The 21,622-nt window shown below is 32.6% G+C and overlaps 1 protein-coding gene across 1 annotated transcript in view; it reads left to right on the top strand.

The window, feature by feature from the left end:
* The window catches only part of DACH1 (dachshund family transcription factor 1), a 397,595-nt gene extending 377,158 nt beyond the window's left edge, over nucleotides 1-20,437 (top strand). The window contains exon 11 of the mRNA XM_019738175.2: nucleotides 20,235-20,437. Coding sequence (XP_019593734.2) covers nucleotides 20,235-20,272 — 38 coding nt within the window. The 3' untranslated portion in view covers nucleotides 20,273-20,437. The remainder of the gene's footprint in view (nucleotides 1-20,234) is intronic.
* The last annotated feature ends 1,185 nt before the right edge of the window (nucleotides 20,438-21,622 follow it).

Below are 21,622 nucleotides of genomic sequence, written 5' to 3'. Positions count from 1 at the left end.
CAGACTATCCATCAAAAATAAGTGTGAAGACACTAGAGACTGTGAGCTATGGTGTTAACAACAGGGCAAACATCATTTTGATCCGAAGCTGGGAATAGCATTTAGCTTAGTTTCCACATTCTCGCATCTCATAATTTCACATCCTCAACAAAAGTCTCAACTGACTAATTCCCAAAATACTGATGGCATTTATCTATACAGTGGAAATATTATGAAAATTAATGCTTGAGTGGTTAAAAATAAACATACAAAAATTAGGTGGATATTTTTAGGAGATTTATATACTTGAGTTCCACTATAGCTATTATTTTGCTTTTGTTTTGTGGTATTTTTTCGTCACGTAAGAATTGATTTCCTAAATTAATGTTTAAATATTCAGTTGGTAAATAATTGCCCACTTTGATCTTAAATGCAGTTCTTAGTTGTCTTGTTTTGAATAGTATTTCAATGTGTGATTCTATTCCTTTGTGAGGAAAATTAGAACATAGGCATCTATTTAAACCCAACAATTCACATAGAAAGGCTGTGAATTATCACAACTCAGTAGGCTCCTTTGCATGTTATTTTTAAAAAACAAAGGGAATGCGTAAAACCTTCTAAGTATTTTCTTAATGTTTAAAATTTATAATCAACAAAGAGGTGGAATTTTATGTCATCCTTCCAAAGCTATGGGCTTTTATATTTTAAAACTTGGATGGTGCTTTAACAGGTAATATTAGGAAACAGGTATGCATACAATTTTAGCTATATTTAATGTGATCAGTGATTGTGTTGAATTCTGAGAAACTTGAAAATAATGACTGATTATTATTATTTTTTTAACTATTGGCAGTATTTATGATTTTGGAATAAAATGAGTTAGCAATGTGACAAACTTACATGAATATATAAAACTAGACTTCGTTTTCTCAAATTTGTGCTTTTAAGTTTAGTTTTTTATTTACTGTGGTTTTTGTCTTCTCTGTCTTTATACCACTAACTGGAGGCTTTCATTTTCATATGTTTAGTCTAATAAATAAAAAATATATAAAGTGATATCATGAAGGACGTGTCTAGGAGCTCCAAATCATGAAATTATATGAATTTATAATTGCCTGAGCTGCTATTCTCATTTCTTTCACATAAATATTTTCAGCTGATATCTTAATCTGAAACCCCTCTGACCACTGAAACTGTATAAAATCATTGCTGCCATGTGGAATGGAAAAAAAAAAAAAAGATAACACACTAGCTACTACAACATGGCTTCCAGAATGTTATCAATGTCCTCTTGAGAATCATCTCATGAACACTTTGGGAAAACAAAATTTTAAAATGGCTGGCTGTGAAAAATGATGCAATTTTTAAAACTATGTATCCTCCTGAATTTTCAAAGTCTATATTTAGTATTTTAAAGATGTCAAAAGTCCTGCATTAAAGTCCTGCGTTAAAATTGAACAATGTCTTGCATTAAAGTCGATATATTTGATTGGAAAGTTAAACTAGCATTTTCTAAAATCACCTACAAAACCATTTTTATTGCATTAAAAGTAATAATATCTCATGGAATGAACTTTGGCACACTGTCTATTGTGACCAATTCTTGTTAAATCTGTTGTAACCAATTCACTTTAACAAAAGCTTATAGACTTAAATGCTGGGGACAGAAAAAAATGCAAAATGTATGATATCTTTACTAACTAATTCATAATCTAGTTAGGTATAGAGATACAGGAACAACTCTAATAAAATACATATTAAGTTAATTCCTACTGATAAAGCTCTGTCAAGGTGTTTTTCAAGAGGTGGTAGGAACCATAAATCAATTTTTATTTATATAATAATATGAAATATTTATACATTATATTTAATTATATGAAACAGGAATATATCAAAATATAGCTATATCATGTATATGCATGTCTCTATATTTAAAAAGTAACATACTCCACGATTGTTTTAGGTAATCATATTTTGAAGTTTTTCCAGAACTCATTTTTAGCTTTGTTGTTTGTAAGAACTCACTAATAGGCTATTAGGAACATGTAAGCAAGACCTGAAAATAAATTAATAGACTAAATCTAAAATTTAGAAAATTTGATGATTTTTTTTCATGAAATATTAAAAGATATATTATTCTCCTTTAATGAAGTAACACTTTGATCCAGTGCTTCTGAAATGTAAACAAAGTACTTTCAGATCATAAAGCAAAGCAATAAATCACCCATTTGGGTGATTAGTGAAAATTCCTGTAAGTTTAGATATATAAATCTAAATCCTTTGAGAATCCATATTATTGACATATTTTATACAATATTTGCAAACAGAAGAAAAATAAGTATTATAGCTGATTCTGAGTATGAGATTGGACAGATTCCTAAATAATATTTATTAGAATAAAGACCTGGTCTCCCTTGTCTTTTTGTCTCAAATCAATATACTAAATCGTAAATCTAATATAAATCATACATAGGAGGTGCTAATATAAAATGAGAATAAAGAAATGAAGAATGCAATGAATTCAGCAATGCAGTAATGAGGATTCAAATTCTGGTGTGCAAGGAACGGAGTGGGAAGTACACTTGCAATGCAAGGGGAGAAAATGGTAGGATGGATTTTATTTTATTTATTTATTTATTTATTTATTTAATCTTTATTACATGTATTGGGGTGACATTATTTAGTAAAATTATATAGGTTTCAGGTGTACATTTCCATAATACATCATCTATATGTTGCATTGTATGTTCCCCACCCAGGGTCAGTTCTCCTACCGTCACCATATATTTGCCCCCCATTTTCCCTTTCTCTATCACATCCCCTTCTTCCCTTCTTTTAACCACTAAACTGTTGTGTGTGTCTATAATTTATTGTTTGTTTGGTTGGTTGGTTCATTTTTGCTTTCAATTTTATATCTCACGTATGAGTGAAGTCATATGATGCTTGATTTTTTTCTGTCTGACTTATTTCACTTAACATGATAGTCTCAAGATCCATCCATGTTGTTGCAAATGGCAGTATTGCATTTTTTCTTATATCTGAGCAATGCTCCTTTGCACATATGTACCACATCTTTATCCAATCATCTATGAAAGGACACTTTGGTTGTCTCCATGTCATGCTCACCGTGAATAGTGAGTACTACAGTGGAGAACATATATCTTTATGGATAAATGTTTTCAGATTTTTTTGGTTAGATACCTCAAAGAGGCATTCTGGATCATATAGTAATTCTATTCTTAATTTTTTGAGAAACCTCCATATTGTTTTCCATATGCACCAATTTACATTCCCACCAGCAGTGCATGAAGGTTCCTTTTTCTCTAAACCTCTCCAACCCTGTTATTACTTTTTATGTTGATGATAGCCATTCCAATAGGTGTGTGATAGTATCAATTGTGGTTTTGATTTTCATTTCTGTAATAACTAGTGAAGGTGAGCATTTTTTCATGTATCTGTTGTCCATGTGTATGTCTTCTTGGGAGAAGGGTCTGTTCAGGTCCTTTGTCCATTTTTCAATTGGATTGTTTGTTTTTGTTATTGAGTTCTAGGAGTTATGTATATGTTTTGGATATTAGCCCGTTATTGGAGGCATTGTTTGCAAATATCTTCTCCCATTCAGTTGGTTTCCTCTTCATTTTGTTGATGGTTTCTTTCACTGTGCAGAAGCATTTTAGTTTGATATAGTCCTGTTCATTTATTTTTGCTTTTACTTCCCTTACCTTTGAGGTAAAATGCATAAAATCCTCTCTGAAACCAAGGTCTGTAAGTTTAGTACCAATGCTTTCTTTTATGCAATTTATTGTTTTATGTCTTATGTTTAGGTCTTTGATCTATTTGAGTTAATTTTGGTATATGGTGACAGATAGCAGTCTAGTTTCGATCTTTTGCACGTGGCTTTACAGTTTTCCCAGCACCATTTATTGATGAGGCTTTCTTTTCTCCATTATATGTTTTTAGCTCCTTTGTCAAAAATTATCTGCCCATATACATGTGGGTTTGTTTCTGGGTTCTCAACTCCATTCCATTGGTCTGTGTGTCTGTTTTTCTGCCAATACCATGCTGTTTTTATTATTGTTATTTTATAGTATAAATTGAAGTGAGAAGTGTGATACTTCCAGCCTTGCTCTTTTTTCCTAGGATTGTTTTGCCTATTTGGGGTCTTTTGTGAAGGACCTATACACTGAAAACAATAGGGTATTATTAAAAGAAATTGGAGAAGACACAAAGAAATGGAAAGATATTTTGTGCTCATGAAATCAACATAGTAAATATCGTCATATTACCCAAAACAATATATAGATTTAATGCAATCCCCATCAATGAAATCCCAATGGCATTTTTTAAAGAAATAGAACAAAAAATGATCAGATTTGTATGGAGTCACAAAAATAGTAGGGTTTAGAAAAGGAACATAACTGACTTTAGGTGGTAAACACACAACGCAATATATAGATGATGTTTATAGAATTGTACACTTGAGACTTATATAATTTTATTAACCAATGTCACCCCAATAAATTTAATAACGATAAAAAAGTGCAAATGAATAAAATATAAAAATACGAAAGGAAGCAGTGGTTGGTAATTTGAAATAGGTAATCTGAGAAAGAGATCCAGGCTAGAGTAAATGATGATGAGATTGGCTTGTTGCTTTGGGGTCTGATGTGAAAATAGGGCCTTTAGATAGTGGTAGAGTAAGCGCCTAGGTGGATATGGCACTGGAGTTTTCGTGTGAAGCAGTTTTAATATGAAGGCCAAACAAGGGATACAAGGGATGTATATCCCTTGTAATTAAATATATTAAATCATATATTTAATGATTTAATGGACATCATTAAAGCCTTAAGCTGAAAATACAGAATCTCTTTCCATAATCTTCATATTGTCATTATTCTGAAAGGATAAAGTGTCAACCCCCACCCCTGCAAAGAACAGATTACAATAGGAATAACAAATGCAACATTGAGAAGCAAAGTATATTTAGATAGCTAAGAGTTAATACATTTCTGGAACACTTACACCATCTTCATTTGTAATGAATGACCTAATATATATATATATATATATATATATATATATATATATATATTTTTTTTTAAATAGAGAAAACGTAATGCAGCTTTCTTTCTTTTTTCTTTTCTTTTTTTTTTTTTTTTTTTTTTTGTGTGTGTGTGGTTAGAAAGGATGGATTACTCGTATTTTGTCCATTAAAGTGAATGTAATAAAACTGGGACTAAAAATTTACAGTTGCTAGATTATATATATAAAGTTAGAATAGAGCATGCCAGAAATACGTAGTGGTATATTAGATAATTCATATTTTGACTTATTTATTTTGCATCTTTGTTGATTCTGCAGATTTTACCTATGACAAACTGTCAATTCAACTCTTGCATTAAGAGACATGTATTTTTCATGATATTGTTTCATATGGCAATATGTTGAATATCAGTCCTTTCAAGTAATCAAAGTACATTGAATAGAATCATAAACAAAAGAGCAAGGATAATTTACTCTCGTTGTTAGCTTTTCCCTCTAATGCATGGATATTCTTTGCAATCATTTGAGCAGTATAATACATTTTGATGAAGGTAAAAATTACACTTATTTTTGAGAGTTGGTAAGAGAAGAAAAAATGCTCATGTTACAGTGTTCTGAATTATCACAACAGAGTGTATGTTACACCAAAATAATACTAGTCCTACACTATATTTTAATTTTCAGGAGTATCATGATTTTTCCATACATAAGGCATTTGTTAATAAAGCCATCAAATGCCTGGTTAGAGTTGCAGCATTTAGAGTATTCTCATCCGAGAACTGGAGTAGTGAAGAACCTGTTACAAATGGCTGATAAGGTTGCGAACTCTTCATTCAGACACCATGATGCTACCAAACACCTGGTGGGAAAACAGGCAAGACTGATTATCCAAGTTAATATTCTTATACTACACAAATAAGTTTCCTAAAAATATATGGAACTGAATACTGTCCATTTGAAATGAATCAGGGATCTTAAGAGAAAATAGGGATTCTTGGTTGAACAATTAGATTTTGCCCAAATGCAACTCTGAATTAGCCCTAGAAATAAGAGTAGTATGTGATCCATATGGTAGGAAAATAAAGATTTTAATGTAAAGTAATTTTGACATAACCCTAGATGGGATCCTTAAATTCATAATGCTTCTCAAAATGAAATTTAATTCAGGATATAACGATCTACATGGTGACATAAGTTAATTTCATTCATGTCACAATTGCTAGTGATGGGAAAATAAGGCAATGCTGACAGTAACCACAGACACAAGCTATTAATTTTAATGGAAATAGTGGCCTATGTTACCATGACCCAGGGCAGAATTTCAGAGTGGGCATGAAATATACATATATCAGCATTTGTCTTCTTACTAAATATATGCACATTTATAATAATATACTTTAAATGTTTATTTGTAGAGTTTTTGTGTTTATTTTTTGAAATTGTATTAAAGAAATTTAGCAATCTCTTGGAATTTGATATATGCTGAGACCAAATTGAAACTTACAATAAACGTAAATTGTTAAGTCCAGAGTGCTTAGATGTTCCCTGAAATTCTTTGTGTCTACAGAGACAGAGACAATTTGTAAAATGCAAAGTTATCTATTAGCATTGCATATTCTTGTGATAGCCCATTTTGTCTTGTTTTCCATTGCTTTCCATTTTAGAAAGCATTTAGTGTTTTACGTTTGTAGTTGTTTGTAGCTGTTTTGTTGATATTTTCCTGATCAATTTGCAAAGAAGTATGTCTGTTTAATTGAAAAATATGTAGTATAATAAACAACAGCTTCAAATATTGCAAGATACTGGATTTAACCAAAATTAAACTTGACCAATCACCACTACTGAACCTAATGTTGTTAGGGACATTAAAAAATTTGTCCGGTTTCTTGTTTAGATTAGTACCTTTCTACATGGTTTTAATAAAAAAGTCCAGGGTATAGATTTTTTTCTTTCTTTCTCCTTTCCTTTTCTTTTTTGGTAAATGATAGTTCATTAAATGATAACAACTTTAACAGTATGAAGCTATACTGTACCCTGGGATAGTTACTTCTGTCACATTGTATCAAGTGATCTGATACAATCATAATTATTATTCTGAAACAAGTTTAATATAAGGATAGAGTATTGACAATTATCATTTTTATTTTTGAAAAGGCCACCGTATTTTGCGAAATAAGATTATCAATCTTTAAGGAAAATCTATTTTTCTATTCCCAGTGGAATCAAGGTACCCTAAGGTAATACAAGTAATTTTCACTTACTACAGGATGGAGATATATATATATATATATATATATATATATATATATATATATATATCATCAAACATATTCTTTAAAAGTGTGAAAATAAATATTCTGGGAAGCATGCAGTTTGGTTTTGTTGTTTCTCTGAAATGCAGGCAAGCCTCCAGTCTCCAGCAGAACTTACAAGGTGGCTTGGTGAGTTCACATAACCCAGAGTTGGTTATCAATCGTTTCTGAGTTCCAGACGAAAGTAAACTGAGGTATATTAGAACAGTGTAAGTCACAAGAACTGAAATATTTACCTGTGACATTGATCAGCACATCGTTTTTATAAAGGAAGGAATATTAATTATGTATTGTGGCACAACAAATTACTTCAAAACTTCATGGTTTAAAACATTTATTACCCTACCATTTCTGAATGTGAGGAATCTGAGAATAGCTTAGTTGGGTCTCCCCCAGGCTGCAATAAGGTGTTGACAGGGGCTGCAGTCATCTCTAGACTCAAATGGGACATGATCTACTTCCAAGCTGACTCATATGGCTGTCGCATGTCTCATGTTGTCAAGAGGGTTCGACTGAGAGCCTTAATTCTTTGCTGGCTATTAACTGGAGGCAAGCATTCATTTCTTGCCACGTGGACTCTTCTAGGGCAACTCGGTGCATCGTAACCTGTTCCATCAGGTCAAACAAGTGAAATGAGTCACAGTTTTTTTTAATAATCTAATCTTGGAAGTGACCTCCCCTCACTTTTGCCATATTCTCTTCATTAGAAGCAAGTTACTTGATATAGCCCACACTTAAAGGGGATGGGGATCACACAAGGGTGTGACAATCAGAATCCATCTTAGAAGATTCCTACCACAGGGGACTATGCAGAAAATAAAACTATCAAGTTTCCTGGGGAGAATGAAATCTGATGGAGCATTTTGTAATTCAAATATCTTATGGTCTCAGGAATACCTTTAAAGGTAGAACAGATGTCCACATTAGTCTTTGAAGGTAAATTCATCTCTGGTTGGTCACTTAATAGGTATTTGCCAAAACGTGCCTGAATAACTGCTTTCTCTAGGATACAGTTCTGAATAAACACTACTTATTCTCATATGCTTTTTTTAGTTATGATGACTCTTGTCAACACATTTTCTTGCCTGTTGGCTAATCTGTCTCTTTAATATAACTTTGCATATCTCTGAGCTGATCCTTAAATGTTAATTTTAAAGTTTAATTTACAGAGGGCTGTCTTATTTAATAGTTTTTGTGTAGCATGTAACTGTTGTCACCCACACATTTGTGTCTAAACACATTTGATGATTCCAGTAGATAAGATATAAAGAAAAGCTATTCCCCGCAAAAGTGTCATTTCTTTAGTTAAAACAATTCTCATATTTATTGAAAAAAATTTGAGATCTTTCATTGAAGTTTGTCATGTGTGAAGTTTAGCACTAGACCAGCATTTTGGTTCAGCATTGTGTAAATATGTTAAATAAAGCTCTAGAGATTTAGAACTTTATCCACTCAACAATGACTTCCCTACCAAATATACTTTATTAAAATAACTGAATTAGTCATGCTGTAGAAAATAGAAAAAATAGAAACTGCTTAACTTTTCAAAGAAAAATGATGATTTTTTTCCCTTCAAACTTAAAAGAAAATAGCTAAGCTCTGACAAGAGCTGCCCTTCTAATTACCATCTTTGGTTTTTCCCCAGAGAGAACACAGACATTTATTCTGAAAATGTATTCACTGAGGATTTTGCCTGTTTCTTGCATTGCTGAAGGATGCATGTGCTTGATTGAACAGATCCTTATTTCCCTTCTCTGCAGTATCTATTTTATCAAATAAGGCATCGCTTTTTTCCTGTGCTGTGTTTTAATTAGACTTAGTACTCGTAGATCATTTATCCATTCATCACTCAGGTTCAGATATGCCTATAAATGATAATTTCCTTCCATCCATGTTTCTTAGTCTTCTTTCCCCTAGAAATGAATAGAAGAATAGAGAAAGTAATGAGATTTCATCGTGCTTCACTTTGCTGAAGGTGAGAGGTCTCACCTTCCAATCAGGACAAGGTAACCTAAGTGCAAAGTACCCCATTCTCACTTGCTGGTACATTAACCACTCTGATGGTTTCTCGCTTCTTACTAATGAATACTTAATTAGAACATACACAGAAATACTTTACCAAAGCAGACTACTGGCGATATAATTTTTCTTTATTTACAAAAGCAAAACAAACTTTTAAAGAGGTCTGTACTCTTCTTTTTGTTTTTGTTTCAAACACAGTTAAACAATAATTTTCTTATACCAAGAAATGCTCATTAGCATACACAGTCCTAACAGGTATCACCGGTAAGCAAACTTGATAGACTTTACAATTGTATATTTACCATTAAAACATAATGGACCAATAGACCACAGTCCAGCTTATGTCCATACCCTCCTCTAGTAAGTTTCACTAAACTAAACCTGGTTTTTCTGGAGAACTCAATTATTAAGCAAATCACTAAGCATCTTACTATCTAATACTGGAATAGGACGTCACCAAAGCCTTATTACTAAGCAGAAAACACACCATGAGACTGTTGCCCATTTAATCAGTAAAACAGTATATGTAGATAGTGGAAAGTGTTAATCTTCAACATTGATACATATCTGATATTGGTTATGTATTAGAATTGTATTTCATTCAGCAAACTATTTTATTTTTTTAACTGTATTTGAAAAAATACATATCAAGCAGTTCAAATATATATTGAAACTTTCATATACTATTTGGCAAGATTCATCTTTCATTAATATTTTGTTCCCATGCACTTTATAATTTTCTCTCTCTGCACAGTATTTTCTGAGTAACTTGAGAGTAAGATGTATAAATCTTGGCCCTATTACCTGTTATATCTACCCATACATACTTCAGGGGGTATTTACTAAAAATAAGGATGTTCTCTTATACATAAACACAATATATTTAGCAGTTCAGTAAATATTTCATTGACACATTACTTTTTAAATCTGACATTAAAATTCAATTTTGTCATTTGACCTAATCATATCCTTTACAACATTTTTTATAGCATTTTTGAACCCAAATTAGGATCACATATTATATTTAGTTGTCCTTTCTTTGTAGTTCCTTTGATCTTGAGCATTTCTTTGTCTAGTTAAAAAAAAAAAAGTTTATAACATTGACATTTTTTAAGAATTCAGTCTTATTTTGCATCCGATGTTTCCTCATGGTTAGGCTCAGATCGTATATTCTAAGACAGTACACTAGCCAAGCGAGGTTGTGTTTTTCTCAAGGTATATCATCCAGGGGTATACTCATCTTCCCTTCATTTTTCATGTTAGTTTTGAGAGTTCCTTCTATGTTTTTACTGAGTACACAAGGTCACATGGCATGTTATCTGCTCTTAAGGAGGTTACAGCCAGACTTTAATAAAATTTCTGTAGGATAGTGAAGCTCTGTAAGTGTTGGTGTAGTGACAACAACCTGGGGGAGATGAGATTTTAGGTCCTATGACAGGTGGTTGTAACACCACTTAAGTTCTATTATACGGTGCATGGGATACAAACCCTGTTTACGTGGGTTATAGGCTGATCATTCATGACTAAACATTTTGTCAGAGGGCTAAGATCTTAACATTAAGTATACAATTGCCTGTTCCCTATCACATAGACAAACAGTAGATAGTTCATAATGATGATTTTTTAAAATCAGTTTTTCTTGGTTGTGGTCATGGAGGTACAGTTTTAAGAACATGCAGTCCTGAAACGATAGCAGAGCATAGAACCATCGTATCCAGATTTCTACCCCAATTGGGGAAAATTCTTGAGTTACAGAATAAAAGGTTAATACCCAGTAAAGTAGGATTATCTTAACCTTTGATAGTAGACTCTTCTTTGTCCATAGAGAGCATCACCATCTCAGTTGAGCCTGAAATTCAGGCCAAGGGTCTCTTCTTTAAGTTACTGACAAGAATGTCACTTCTCAGAGGAACTGCAACACTATAAGCTGATCTAGCCATTTGGAAAAATATTTTGCCTAGGGCTGGAGTTGACTAAATAACTCCAAGCCTGGTGAGATTAACCACAGCTGTGTGGAGATCTTCACATTCTGTACCTCAGCTTTCATTACTGGTTTGTCTGCCTAGTTTCTCAGTTAGAAACAATGTCGTGATTAGATCAGTTTGTGCAATGATGATCCCTTCTCACCCTACAACCTATAAACTCCAGGTTCACGTGCTTCAAATTGTCAAATTTTCAAAGCTCGGATTTTTTCTCAATTCCTGTGCTTACCTGAAGTCTGATACAAAGCCCCTGACATGGAAAGGACAGGGTTTCACTGTCACTGTCATTGTCTAAAAACATAGTTACCTTTTAAGCTGTGTACTATAGTTTTAGATGATCTTCTGTTTTCAGAACATGTTTTAAACTAGACTGCATTCTTCTTTTAAGAGAACTGAAAAATTTATAGAAGAGGTTCTTGATCATATTTTTTGTCTTCAGTATTAGCCAAAATCAAGACCTTTTACTGTTTACTGCATACTAGTCTTGAGAAAGAAAGGAAGGAAGGCAGGGAGGGAGGGAAAGAGGGAGGGAGAGAGGGAGAGAGGGAGGGAGGGAGGGAGGGAAGGAGGGAGGGAGGAAGGAAGAAAGAGGAAGAGGAAGAGGAAGAGGAAGGGAAGGGAAAGGAAGGAAAGGAAACATGGTATTTATTATCTACTGTGATTTCAAGTGAGTTGGGCCATATTGGTCCATTAGATAATCCATGACCTACTGCATGCTCTAGTATATTTGAATTGTGCAGACAGACTACCATTGTTGTTGTGCTCTGTTACATAGTCTGTGCCCACTCTAAAATAGCACCAGGTACCTATGGAGGAACCATTCAAAAGATATGTGGGTTCTAGTCCTCTCTCTCTTTGACCCAACTCTATGAGCCTCAGGTTCTATGGCTATTAACCTAAATTACGTAAAATTCAAAATCTGTTCCAGCTTTTTCTAGTTTGTACTTTTTAATCATATTTGGCACACCCTTGAATATGATTTCTGGAAATCACTTATAGTGTTTTTATTTGTATTTCATTAGAAGAAATGATATTTATTCAGTATCCTCTTATAAAAGGGCCTATGCTGAACATCAATCTCTCTTAAAATATTTCTCATATTAAACATAGACTTTGTGTCTCTGCTTCATTGCTTTAACAGTAGCAGAATGTTCTTACTCTAAATATAAAATTATAAAAAAAAGCAAGAAACAATATTTTCTTTAATTAACTTCTTCCTTTGGGGGTTTTAGAAGAAGGGTTATGACTTGACAAAGATTCTTCCCATCTGTTCTTGTTTGTTTGCTTTTATTTTGACTTCTTGTCGTTTTCTTATCAAATATTGCATGAATCATTAACATTTGTTTTCATCACTTGTTTTGGTTTCCTTTATTTCACATGATTAAGACATTATGTTGAGAGAGGCTAAGAGCTACTATATTTCATATTAAACTAATGTTATTCAACTAAATATTCAACTTTGTAGATATGTGATCTTATATGTTTGCCCTCTGTTATGTTAATATTTTCTTCCAAAATTGAGAGACATTCATGTGCTGTTTTGTGAAAGCCACAGACTTCATTAGATGACAAGTGTTTGGCTATAAGTTTAGAACAAATAGATGCCATTTTTAATAACGCAACTTCCTAACATGAAATATAATTTATTAAGCTTTTTGTGCAAAAGATATGTAAGAGATCCTTCTGAATGTATGCAGGGGGTTCTATTCAAAACTGGAATATATATCTATTTGCATATTATGTGATACCTTTCACTAGCATACTCCATTGTAAATGATTTTACATCATTTTTACACAATGAAATAATTGGATCTCTGGTGTTACCCAACTAAACAATTTGAAATTGTTCCAATTTGCATGCAGTCATCTAATGTAAAATCTTGTGTAATATGATTTTTATTGAACAAATTTTATTCATTTTTAAAGTAAATGATCATGTTATTCAATACTCTAGTTTTATATGTAAATAGAAACTAATTCTTTATCTGTTTACATGTATTAGAAATTACCAATAAATAATAAATAAAACCTGCAAAAATATTTAATCAAAACAATAGACTTAATACACAAATATAAATAAAACAAAAATAGAAACTTTGTGATAGATTCCCTATTTCTCCCTCCTAAACAACAACAAGTAAATAATATAGAGACTCTATATACTTAATGGTCTGATTTGATGATTTCAACTTTAATATTAAAACGAGAGGTCCATTTTTTACAAGGACTTAATTTTTTTTCTTAAATGCATTATCTGTAGATTTAAATCTGCATAAAAATAATAAACAGCATACAAAAGTCCACACCTGCAATAAACTATTCTGTGATCTAGATACTTTCTATACACCAAATTATAGCTGTAATCATCAAGTTACAATGAACTCTGCAAGTATTAGGAATTCGTAATTTAAATAGTTTTACTCAGTCCCTACTCCCAAATGCTTTTAATTAGAACAGACTTTTTAATTAAGTACTCCCATGCACAAAGTATGCTTGATGACTTCTCTGTCATATCAGCCTCCCATGTAAAAGCAAATAATCATTGTGTCAAAGGAAGATATTTGCTCTGAAACCAAACTATAATAATCCTGGGTCTGATTTCAAGTTGTTCAATTGAGTCTCTGCTTACGCAAAGGAAGCCCCTGTCTGTGGGAGGACAGTGAGGAACAAATAGATACACAAGGCAGTGACACTGTTGGTACTGAGATGTGTAAGAGTCAGCCCCTCACCTCTGCAAGTCAGAGACATCAAATTTCCTCCAGTGATAGCCCAGCTGCTTATTAGAGGAAGGCAACCTAGTGGAATGGACATAACATTTGGATTCACACAAATATCAAATCACTGCACTTCTATTTGCTAGTTCTGTGAAAATGTTCAAGATACTTAGTCTTTTTGAGGCTTAATTGCCTATTTGGAAAAGGCTCTAAGAATATTTTGTTGAGATGTTAGGAAGTTTAGATTTACAATCTATAAAGTGCCGTGAACACAATAGGTGCTCACAAAATATTAGGTATACTGATAATAATCATTATTACCTTGATCATAAATAAAAATTCTCATCCATTTGAGGTATCAAGGAATAATTGTTTGGTAAACATGGATCAGAATCAGGAACAAACTGGACAAATACTTTTCCATGGCCAGGGCATTCAGAAATAAAGACAATATAGCAAAGCAGTGGGTAGCTGTGAGATCGTCTAGTTTAAATATAAGGGCAGCCCTTAAAACAAAACATATGAATAAGCCCTCTGAGTTTCCAGATGCAAATAACCTAAACAATTAAGTCTTAGCCATGGAAACACTCCAGAACTTCAGTGATTCCCACCCTGTCATTTTTGTTTCTGTTTGTTTGTTTGTTTTTTGCCAGGTTTCATGGCTTTGGTTGCTGTTTGAATAGTCAAGGAAAGAGAGAGTTTTGAAACCACTATTATATAACATAAAAGCATGGCACATTTTGGATTATGAAGCCATATATCCTTCCTAGCAAATTTACCATTTAACTTTTACTCAGGTGGTTTGTTATCAAAAGCCTGAGATGGACCTATAATTCAGAGGCGTGTTGTTTGTTAGCTCTCTGGGTATCCACATGTGGTTACATGCTATGGATTGCAGGGCCAATACTATAACTTCTCTGGAACAACATAAAGTTAGGTAAAACTTCTATTTTTGTTTTTATTTTTACTTTTTACAGACTTTAAATTATCCATAGGTGTGTTTTAATAAAGGTGACAAAATTATAAAGTAGAATTGCTTTGAAAGACTCTGGAGGCAAAAGAAGAAGACAATCAGGTGTATTTCTGTGCCCAGTTAGCTCTAAGGCAGATAATCTCTGACGATGAAGTATTATTTAATCATAGAAATGCCTTAATTGTAGCAGGTGGGGTTTGTTTTATAACTGGCATCTTCAATGCTTGATGCATTTGTCTATCTGTTAGGAACGTTAGTCAAAAATGTAAGAAGACATTTGTTAAATGTAGAATTAGAGTAGATCAGATACTGAACACACAAAAATAATGATAAAATTTCTATAAATGTATTTCTTATATGATATATGTTAAAGGTACTTACAAAATAATTATTTTTTATTTTTAATGAATTTAATATTATTCAAGAACCTAGTTTCAGATAGGCTTTAGAGTATCTTAAATGTTTGAGATAATTTTTATTACATAAACATATTAATTAATTTATTTTTCTAAAAGTTTAGCATTTGAGAATGCATTAAAACTTTCAAGGGAAAACAAATTAAGGAAAGACTCATGCTAAAGAATTTTCCTTCTAACACTGATGGGGAAAGAGATATGGCTGCTGTTTTCGTGAGTATCACCTTGTAGTAGACTCCCATATGTAACTTCAAAGTAGGACAAGTGCTTTGAGTTAATTCTTAGGGTGCTTGCGTTGGAGAATAAATAGGAGAGCTCTACGAGGTCTGAAAATTATGTTTGTGAACTCATCCTAGAAAAAGTGCTACATACCTCTTTGTGAATATAACTACGGTCACCTTTGAAGTACTCCCCTTGGGAAGCTATGCACCGATGCCAGTGCCTAGTCTACCCTTCAAAGCAATTTTGGAACTCTTTTTGGAATGGCCATCAGAGTTGTCATCATATTACCCTTGATGTCCTGAATGTCATCAAAATGTCTTACTTTCAATATTTCCTTTATCTCTTCAGGTAAAGGAAGAAGTCATGCGGGGTGGGGGGCAGATCAGGTGAGTAAGGAGGGTGTTCCAATACAGTTATTTGTTTATTGGCTAAAAACACCCTCACAGACAGTGCCCCATGAGCTGGTGCATTGTTGTGATGCAAGAGTCATGAATTCTTGGCCAAAAGTTCAGTTTGTTTTCATCTTTTTCATACAACTTTTTCAGCACTTCCAAATAGTAAACTTAGTTAACTGTCTAGTTGGTCCAAATTCATAATGAATAATCCCTCTGATATCAAAAAAGGTTAGCAACATCATTGCAAAAAGTTTGCAAACTTAATTTTCAGACCTCGTATTTAGAGACATTCAATAACAGAAGAGAGCGAAAATGAAGGTGGGAAAGGAGAATGTACTTAACTTTTAGGCTTCCAGAAGGAAGAACAAGCCAGCATATTCCAATGCAGTACAGAGCAGCACAAAGAATGCAAAGGAGAGCCAGGGTTACTGAGTAAGTGGAGTAGTAATAGATAAGACTAGAGAGAAAAATGAATACCAAATTATGTAGCACCTTGTAGACCTTGGTGAAAAATTTGGCTACTGTATGTTTTAAAACAATTATTCATACTTAATAAATTATTTTTATATGTCTATGGTTCACTACTAGATTCATTCTACCTAATATGCTATAGACATCACAGAAGATTAAAAAAAATTATTTTTCAAGACTTTAATTTTTTTCTTTAATGTACAAAGACTTGAAACATCTTTAGTGAGCACTGAAATATTAATTTTGAGCAAATTATTACTTTTTCACAGGTATTATGAAGGACTTCACTTAATGGAATTTGAATTTTTGGGGAGGTCAGAATGTCTCTCTTCCCTCTGTCTAATCCTAGGAAACATTGTCTATTTTTTGTAAAAATAAAAAGGAGAATGATACTTTCAACATAAGTGAGTACATAGTAGAAATAGTGAGACAATTGCAAGGAGAGAGAAGTAGGTATAAATTACTTAAGGACTAAGAATTAGAAAATTTTGGCAAAAGTATCAGCACTCTACTTCTTTAGTTACTTCTATATTTTCTATTGCTAGATTTTTAAAAAGAAAATTATGTTGCTTTATGTAATAAAATTATTAGGATTAAAATGATCTTTTAAAAGTTCCAATTTTTAGCCACATGGCACTATGTATGTGAAAGACTGTTGTTTTTTTTTTTTTTTTGCTTATTTTTATAACGTCAAGTTTATTAGGTTTATTTATAAAGTGAATTATTAAAATTGCTACTAAGCTGAAACTTGAAATAGTTGTATTAGTTTATACAATGGAAGAAAGAAAATCATCAGTTTGTCTCACAAGTGGGTGCAATCAAACCAAGTAAACAGAAGAAATCAGGCCATGTCCCATGCAAAACAATGAATGTTTCACAATGTGTTAATATGATACTGTCATGTCCTTACCCAGAGAGACATTTTTATCAAAATTGTAGTGCTTTGGTATTGGTATTTGATTAATGCTTGAGTTAGAAAGTAGCTATCTTTATTGACTATTATAATAGCTACTATTGTGTTATAGTAATATTTAGTAACAAATGAGAGACTTGTTACGGGCCAAGGAAGTAATATTTTTAGACAACATTTCTACGTGATTATTCAGCATAGTTTTTGCATCCATTTAAGTCACCATTCAAAAATAGAGTTCAGTTAGTTTCATAATACATTTTCATTGGTGAATCTTAGACTATATCTTATATCCAAGGTGTATGCTATGTAAGGGGAACAGATTTTCATTGTCATTATTACAGGTTTCATACGTTTAGAATAACTCTGATACATGATTATTGAACTGAAAAGCTAAGGATAATAAGGATTTTCAAATAATGTTATCATTATCCTTAAAGTTGAACCGGATTACTTTTAGAGAGGTACCTAATACTTGACATACCTTATTGAAAACTAGCCAATATGAGAATAATCTTATGGGCATTCCATCCCATGTTGTTGGGGGCAAGTGGTGGATTTGGGATGTTAATAGTACAATAAGTTATAAGAGGTGTGATATTAAAAAAAAAAGGTAACTATTTAAAAAAAAAAAAAAATATATATATATATATATATATATATATATATATATATAACAGTAAAACATACATTGCTATTAATCCCCATCAAAATATTTCCCTTCACTTTGAACACACTTATCCCATCATCCTTGCCACTTTTTGAAGCAGTCCTGGAAGTCCTCTTTCATAAGTGTCTTTAGTTTTGCTATTGTGGCTGCCTTGATGTCCTGAATCATCTTGACTTTGGGGAAGAGACAGAAGTCTCATGGTGCCAGATCCAGTGAATAAGGTGGATGAGGACACACCGTAATGTTTTTATTTGACAGAAATTGCCGTACCAGAAGCAATGTGTGACATGGAGGATGATGGAGGATGATTTATGGCACACTTTAAAATACACCTTCTCTCAACCGTAGCTCACACCCAACTGACTGCACCAGACAAATTGAGACTTGTCACACACTGTTACTAAGGTTTGATGCACCGCTTTCCATGTTCCTACTTTCTATTGGATGGCACTCAGCAATAGCATTCACAGTATTTTGTGATCATAATAGAAAGCCTCCGTGTCACACATCGCTTCTGGAATGGCAACTTCTGTCAAATAAAAACATTACAGTGTGTCCTCATCTACCTTATTCACCAGATCTGGCACCATGTGACTTCTGGCTCTTCCCCAAAGTCAAAATGACTATGAAAGGTAAATGTCTTGAATCAATTCAGGATATCGAGGCAGCCACAACAGCATAACTAAAGACACTCATGAAAGAGGACTTCCAGATCTGCTTCAGAAAGTGGCAAGAACTATGGGATAAGTGTGTTCAAAGTGATGGGGAGTATTTTGAGGGGGTTTAATGACAATGTGTCTTTTACTGTACTATTTTTTTTATTTAAACTCACTGTATTTCTTGATCACGCCTTGCACATATCTTCATTGTATGAATCATATGAAACTGTTTGTTGAACATATACTAGGTGCTTGTGATATGTCAATGGGAAAAACAGTTCTGTGACATCCTGGAGGTAATATTCTAACCATACACTTTAGGCTAAGATAAAACATGATAGGAATATAAAACTTGGGCACACCAATGTTTCTATGAAATAAAAAAAATAGTTTACATTGATATTAAGTTCCCTATTACTATATCTAGAACAGAATATGTGGAAACACTCAATTAGCATAATGTGAAGGTGAGATCTGCAATATTTAGACTTTTGTTTTCTATTTTCTGAATTTACTTTAGTTTATTTCTGTTATCTTATATTTTAATTCTTGAAATTGCCAGACATTTTGCAAACATTTACCTAGCAATAGGTATTTTTTAAATGTTTTGAAAAGTTTCTTTTCTGATTACCCTCTACTGTAGGTATTAAAACTTGAAATTTAGACATATTTTACACAAACATATTTAAAGTTTAGATGACACCACAAAGTGGACAGTTTGGAGGGTGCTACATTTGAGAAATAGGCTTATGCTTCATTTTATTTTCCCTATGGATTTTTAATTTCCTATTTCTTAATTCTGCTTCATTCAAATGCATTTATTAAATGTGTTCAAGATTTGATTTACTTTTCTTTTTCATAGAACTGTGTGTTTCCTAATTGGTAAAAGTTGAGTAATATTTTTCCGTCTTAACATTTAATGTTTGGTTAATCTCACTTCAAGGGGGAAAGGTTATAGTCCATTGACAGTGATGAAATAACCTAGGTGGCTTTCATATAAATAGCAACAAACATGCACAATAGTTACATTACATGGTATATTTAACAACACTGCTAAGGAGTGAGATGGGAACTCAGTCTTTCGTGATGAAGATACACCTGAGTGCATCCAGAGAAAATTTAGTTCTGCAAGCTTGAAGGAAGTAATTGTCATTCAACAGAAATCAACTAGCTTTGCATATCAGTAAAACACACGCACATATTTTTATCTATTTTCTGAGTGCTCTGGAACTGATATCAAAATAGCAAATATATATTTATGAGAACTAGAAATACTGTGTTATTTTCTATCACATAAACTCAATGTAATTATGATATTAACTTTGAGAATATGTGGAAAATGTTACTTCCTAAACAAATATAGAAAGAATAAAATGCATACATTTTATATCAGGCAAAATAGTTTTTATATTCACATTTGTTTCCCAAACATCATGTCATTAATTATTTTTATTGTTTATTTTTAGATGGAAGACTGTATTTGAAAACTACTGTCATGTACTGAATATTTCCTGTTGAAGAAATGCGTGTTATCGTAAAGAACTTTGCAGCCAGACATTCATCATTGGAAAGGTCGGAAAAGATAAAGTGATTTGAAGGGAACTTCCTCAATTTTGTGTATTAATGTTCTTTAAAAGTTTAAGTATTCTACAAAAAAAAAAAAAAAAAAGTTTCCTCCATTGATTTTTCACCTGTGGGTCATACCAGAGACCTGAGAATGTTTGTAAATGTACAAGTATCAAACTTCTTACAATTAATAACTGCAACTTTGCTGCTGGACACTTGTATACAGAGTTAAAGGCAGGTCTGAATAAGACCTCACTTTGTTTTTTTAATGGAATGAACCATTTTCCTCTTCTGAAAATTCTGTATCTGAGCACATCAAGAGACTCTTGTGGCAGTGGTCACCCAGACTTACAGAATTATGTCCTCCAGAAACCAGCAAGAACACTTGGAAAGGAACTTGTAGGAGGCATAGAGGATTCCTTAAAAAATCAATACAATAAAGAGTAATATTCTGTTACATTCAATTTTAAACTCTCTAATTGTGGGTTTTCTCCTGAAGATGTTTTTTCACATGCTTTCCAAAAGACCAACCAATGGATGTTGACAACAACCTAGTGAAATAACATTTTGCATATCTGAAAAGAAGCATTGAATATAAGCCAAAAGGTTTCACTGAAGGTCTTTCTTCTTAAAAATAAATAAATAAATAAATAAATGTAACATGTTTTCATTCCAAACTGGTAGCGGTATATAGAATTAAAAATAATAATGATGCTTCTTATTCAAACTGTTGGTCACATGTACAGTATATAAACATAAAACATACAAGGAAGGTATTATGTATGCAGTAGTAAACTAGAGTTTAGGAAAATGAAAATTTTAGAAAATATGTTTTGTCACCCTGTTGGTCAGAAAGACACCTTTCTGGTTTTAACGCATGCAGGCATGTAAATATTTGTCTGGAGTCACAGTATTAATGAATGAGATCTTAAGCATCTGGTGACATCAGAACTCTGTATCAGCCATTTTTATTTGTATATTGAACCCTAGTTAGTGCCCCACACTGCACTATTGAGAATGGATTGTGGCTGAACAGTAAATCAAAACACCAGAAATATTTTTATATGTTAATGTCATATTATGTTAATGTTGCTGAAAAACAAAACTTAACAAACCCTTGATGTATCAGTCCAATACCATGTAGCGATGAGTGATAAAGTTAAAATGTGTTGTTCTTCCCACCCTGGTCAGAGGGAAGGGTGCCTACGTGTTATTTTCACTGTCTTTTTGAAAGTTACAGTATGTGTTTTCACTTTGTGCAGATAACTGGAAGTAAAGCTGCAAACAG

This window comes from Rhinolophus sinicus, linkage group LG04 (assembly GCF_036562045.2).
Source record: "Rhinolophus sinicus isolate RSC01 linkage group LG04, ASM3656204v1, whole genome shotgun sequence".
Taxonomy (NCBI): Eukaryota; Metazoa; Chordata; class Mammalia; order Chiroptera; family Rhinolophidae; genus Rhinolophus; species Rhinolophus sinicus.
Note: the sequence above shows the minus strand (reverse complement) of the source record. Positions and strands in the feature narration are given on the sequence as shown.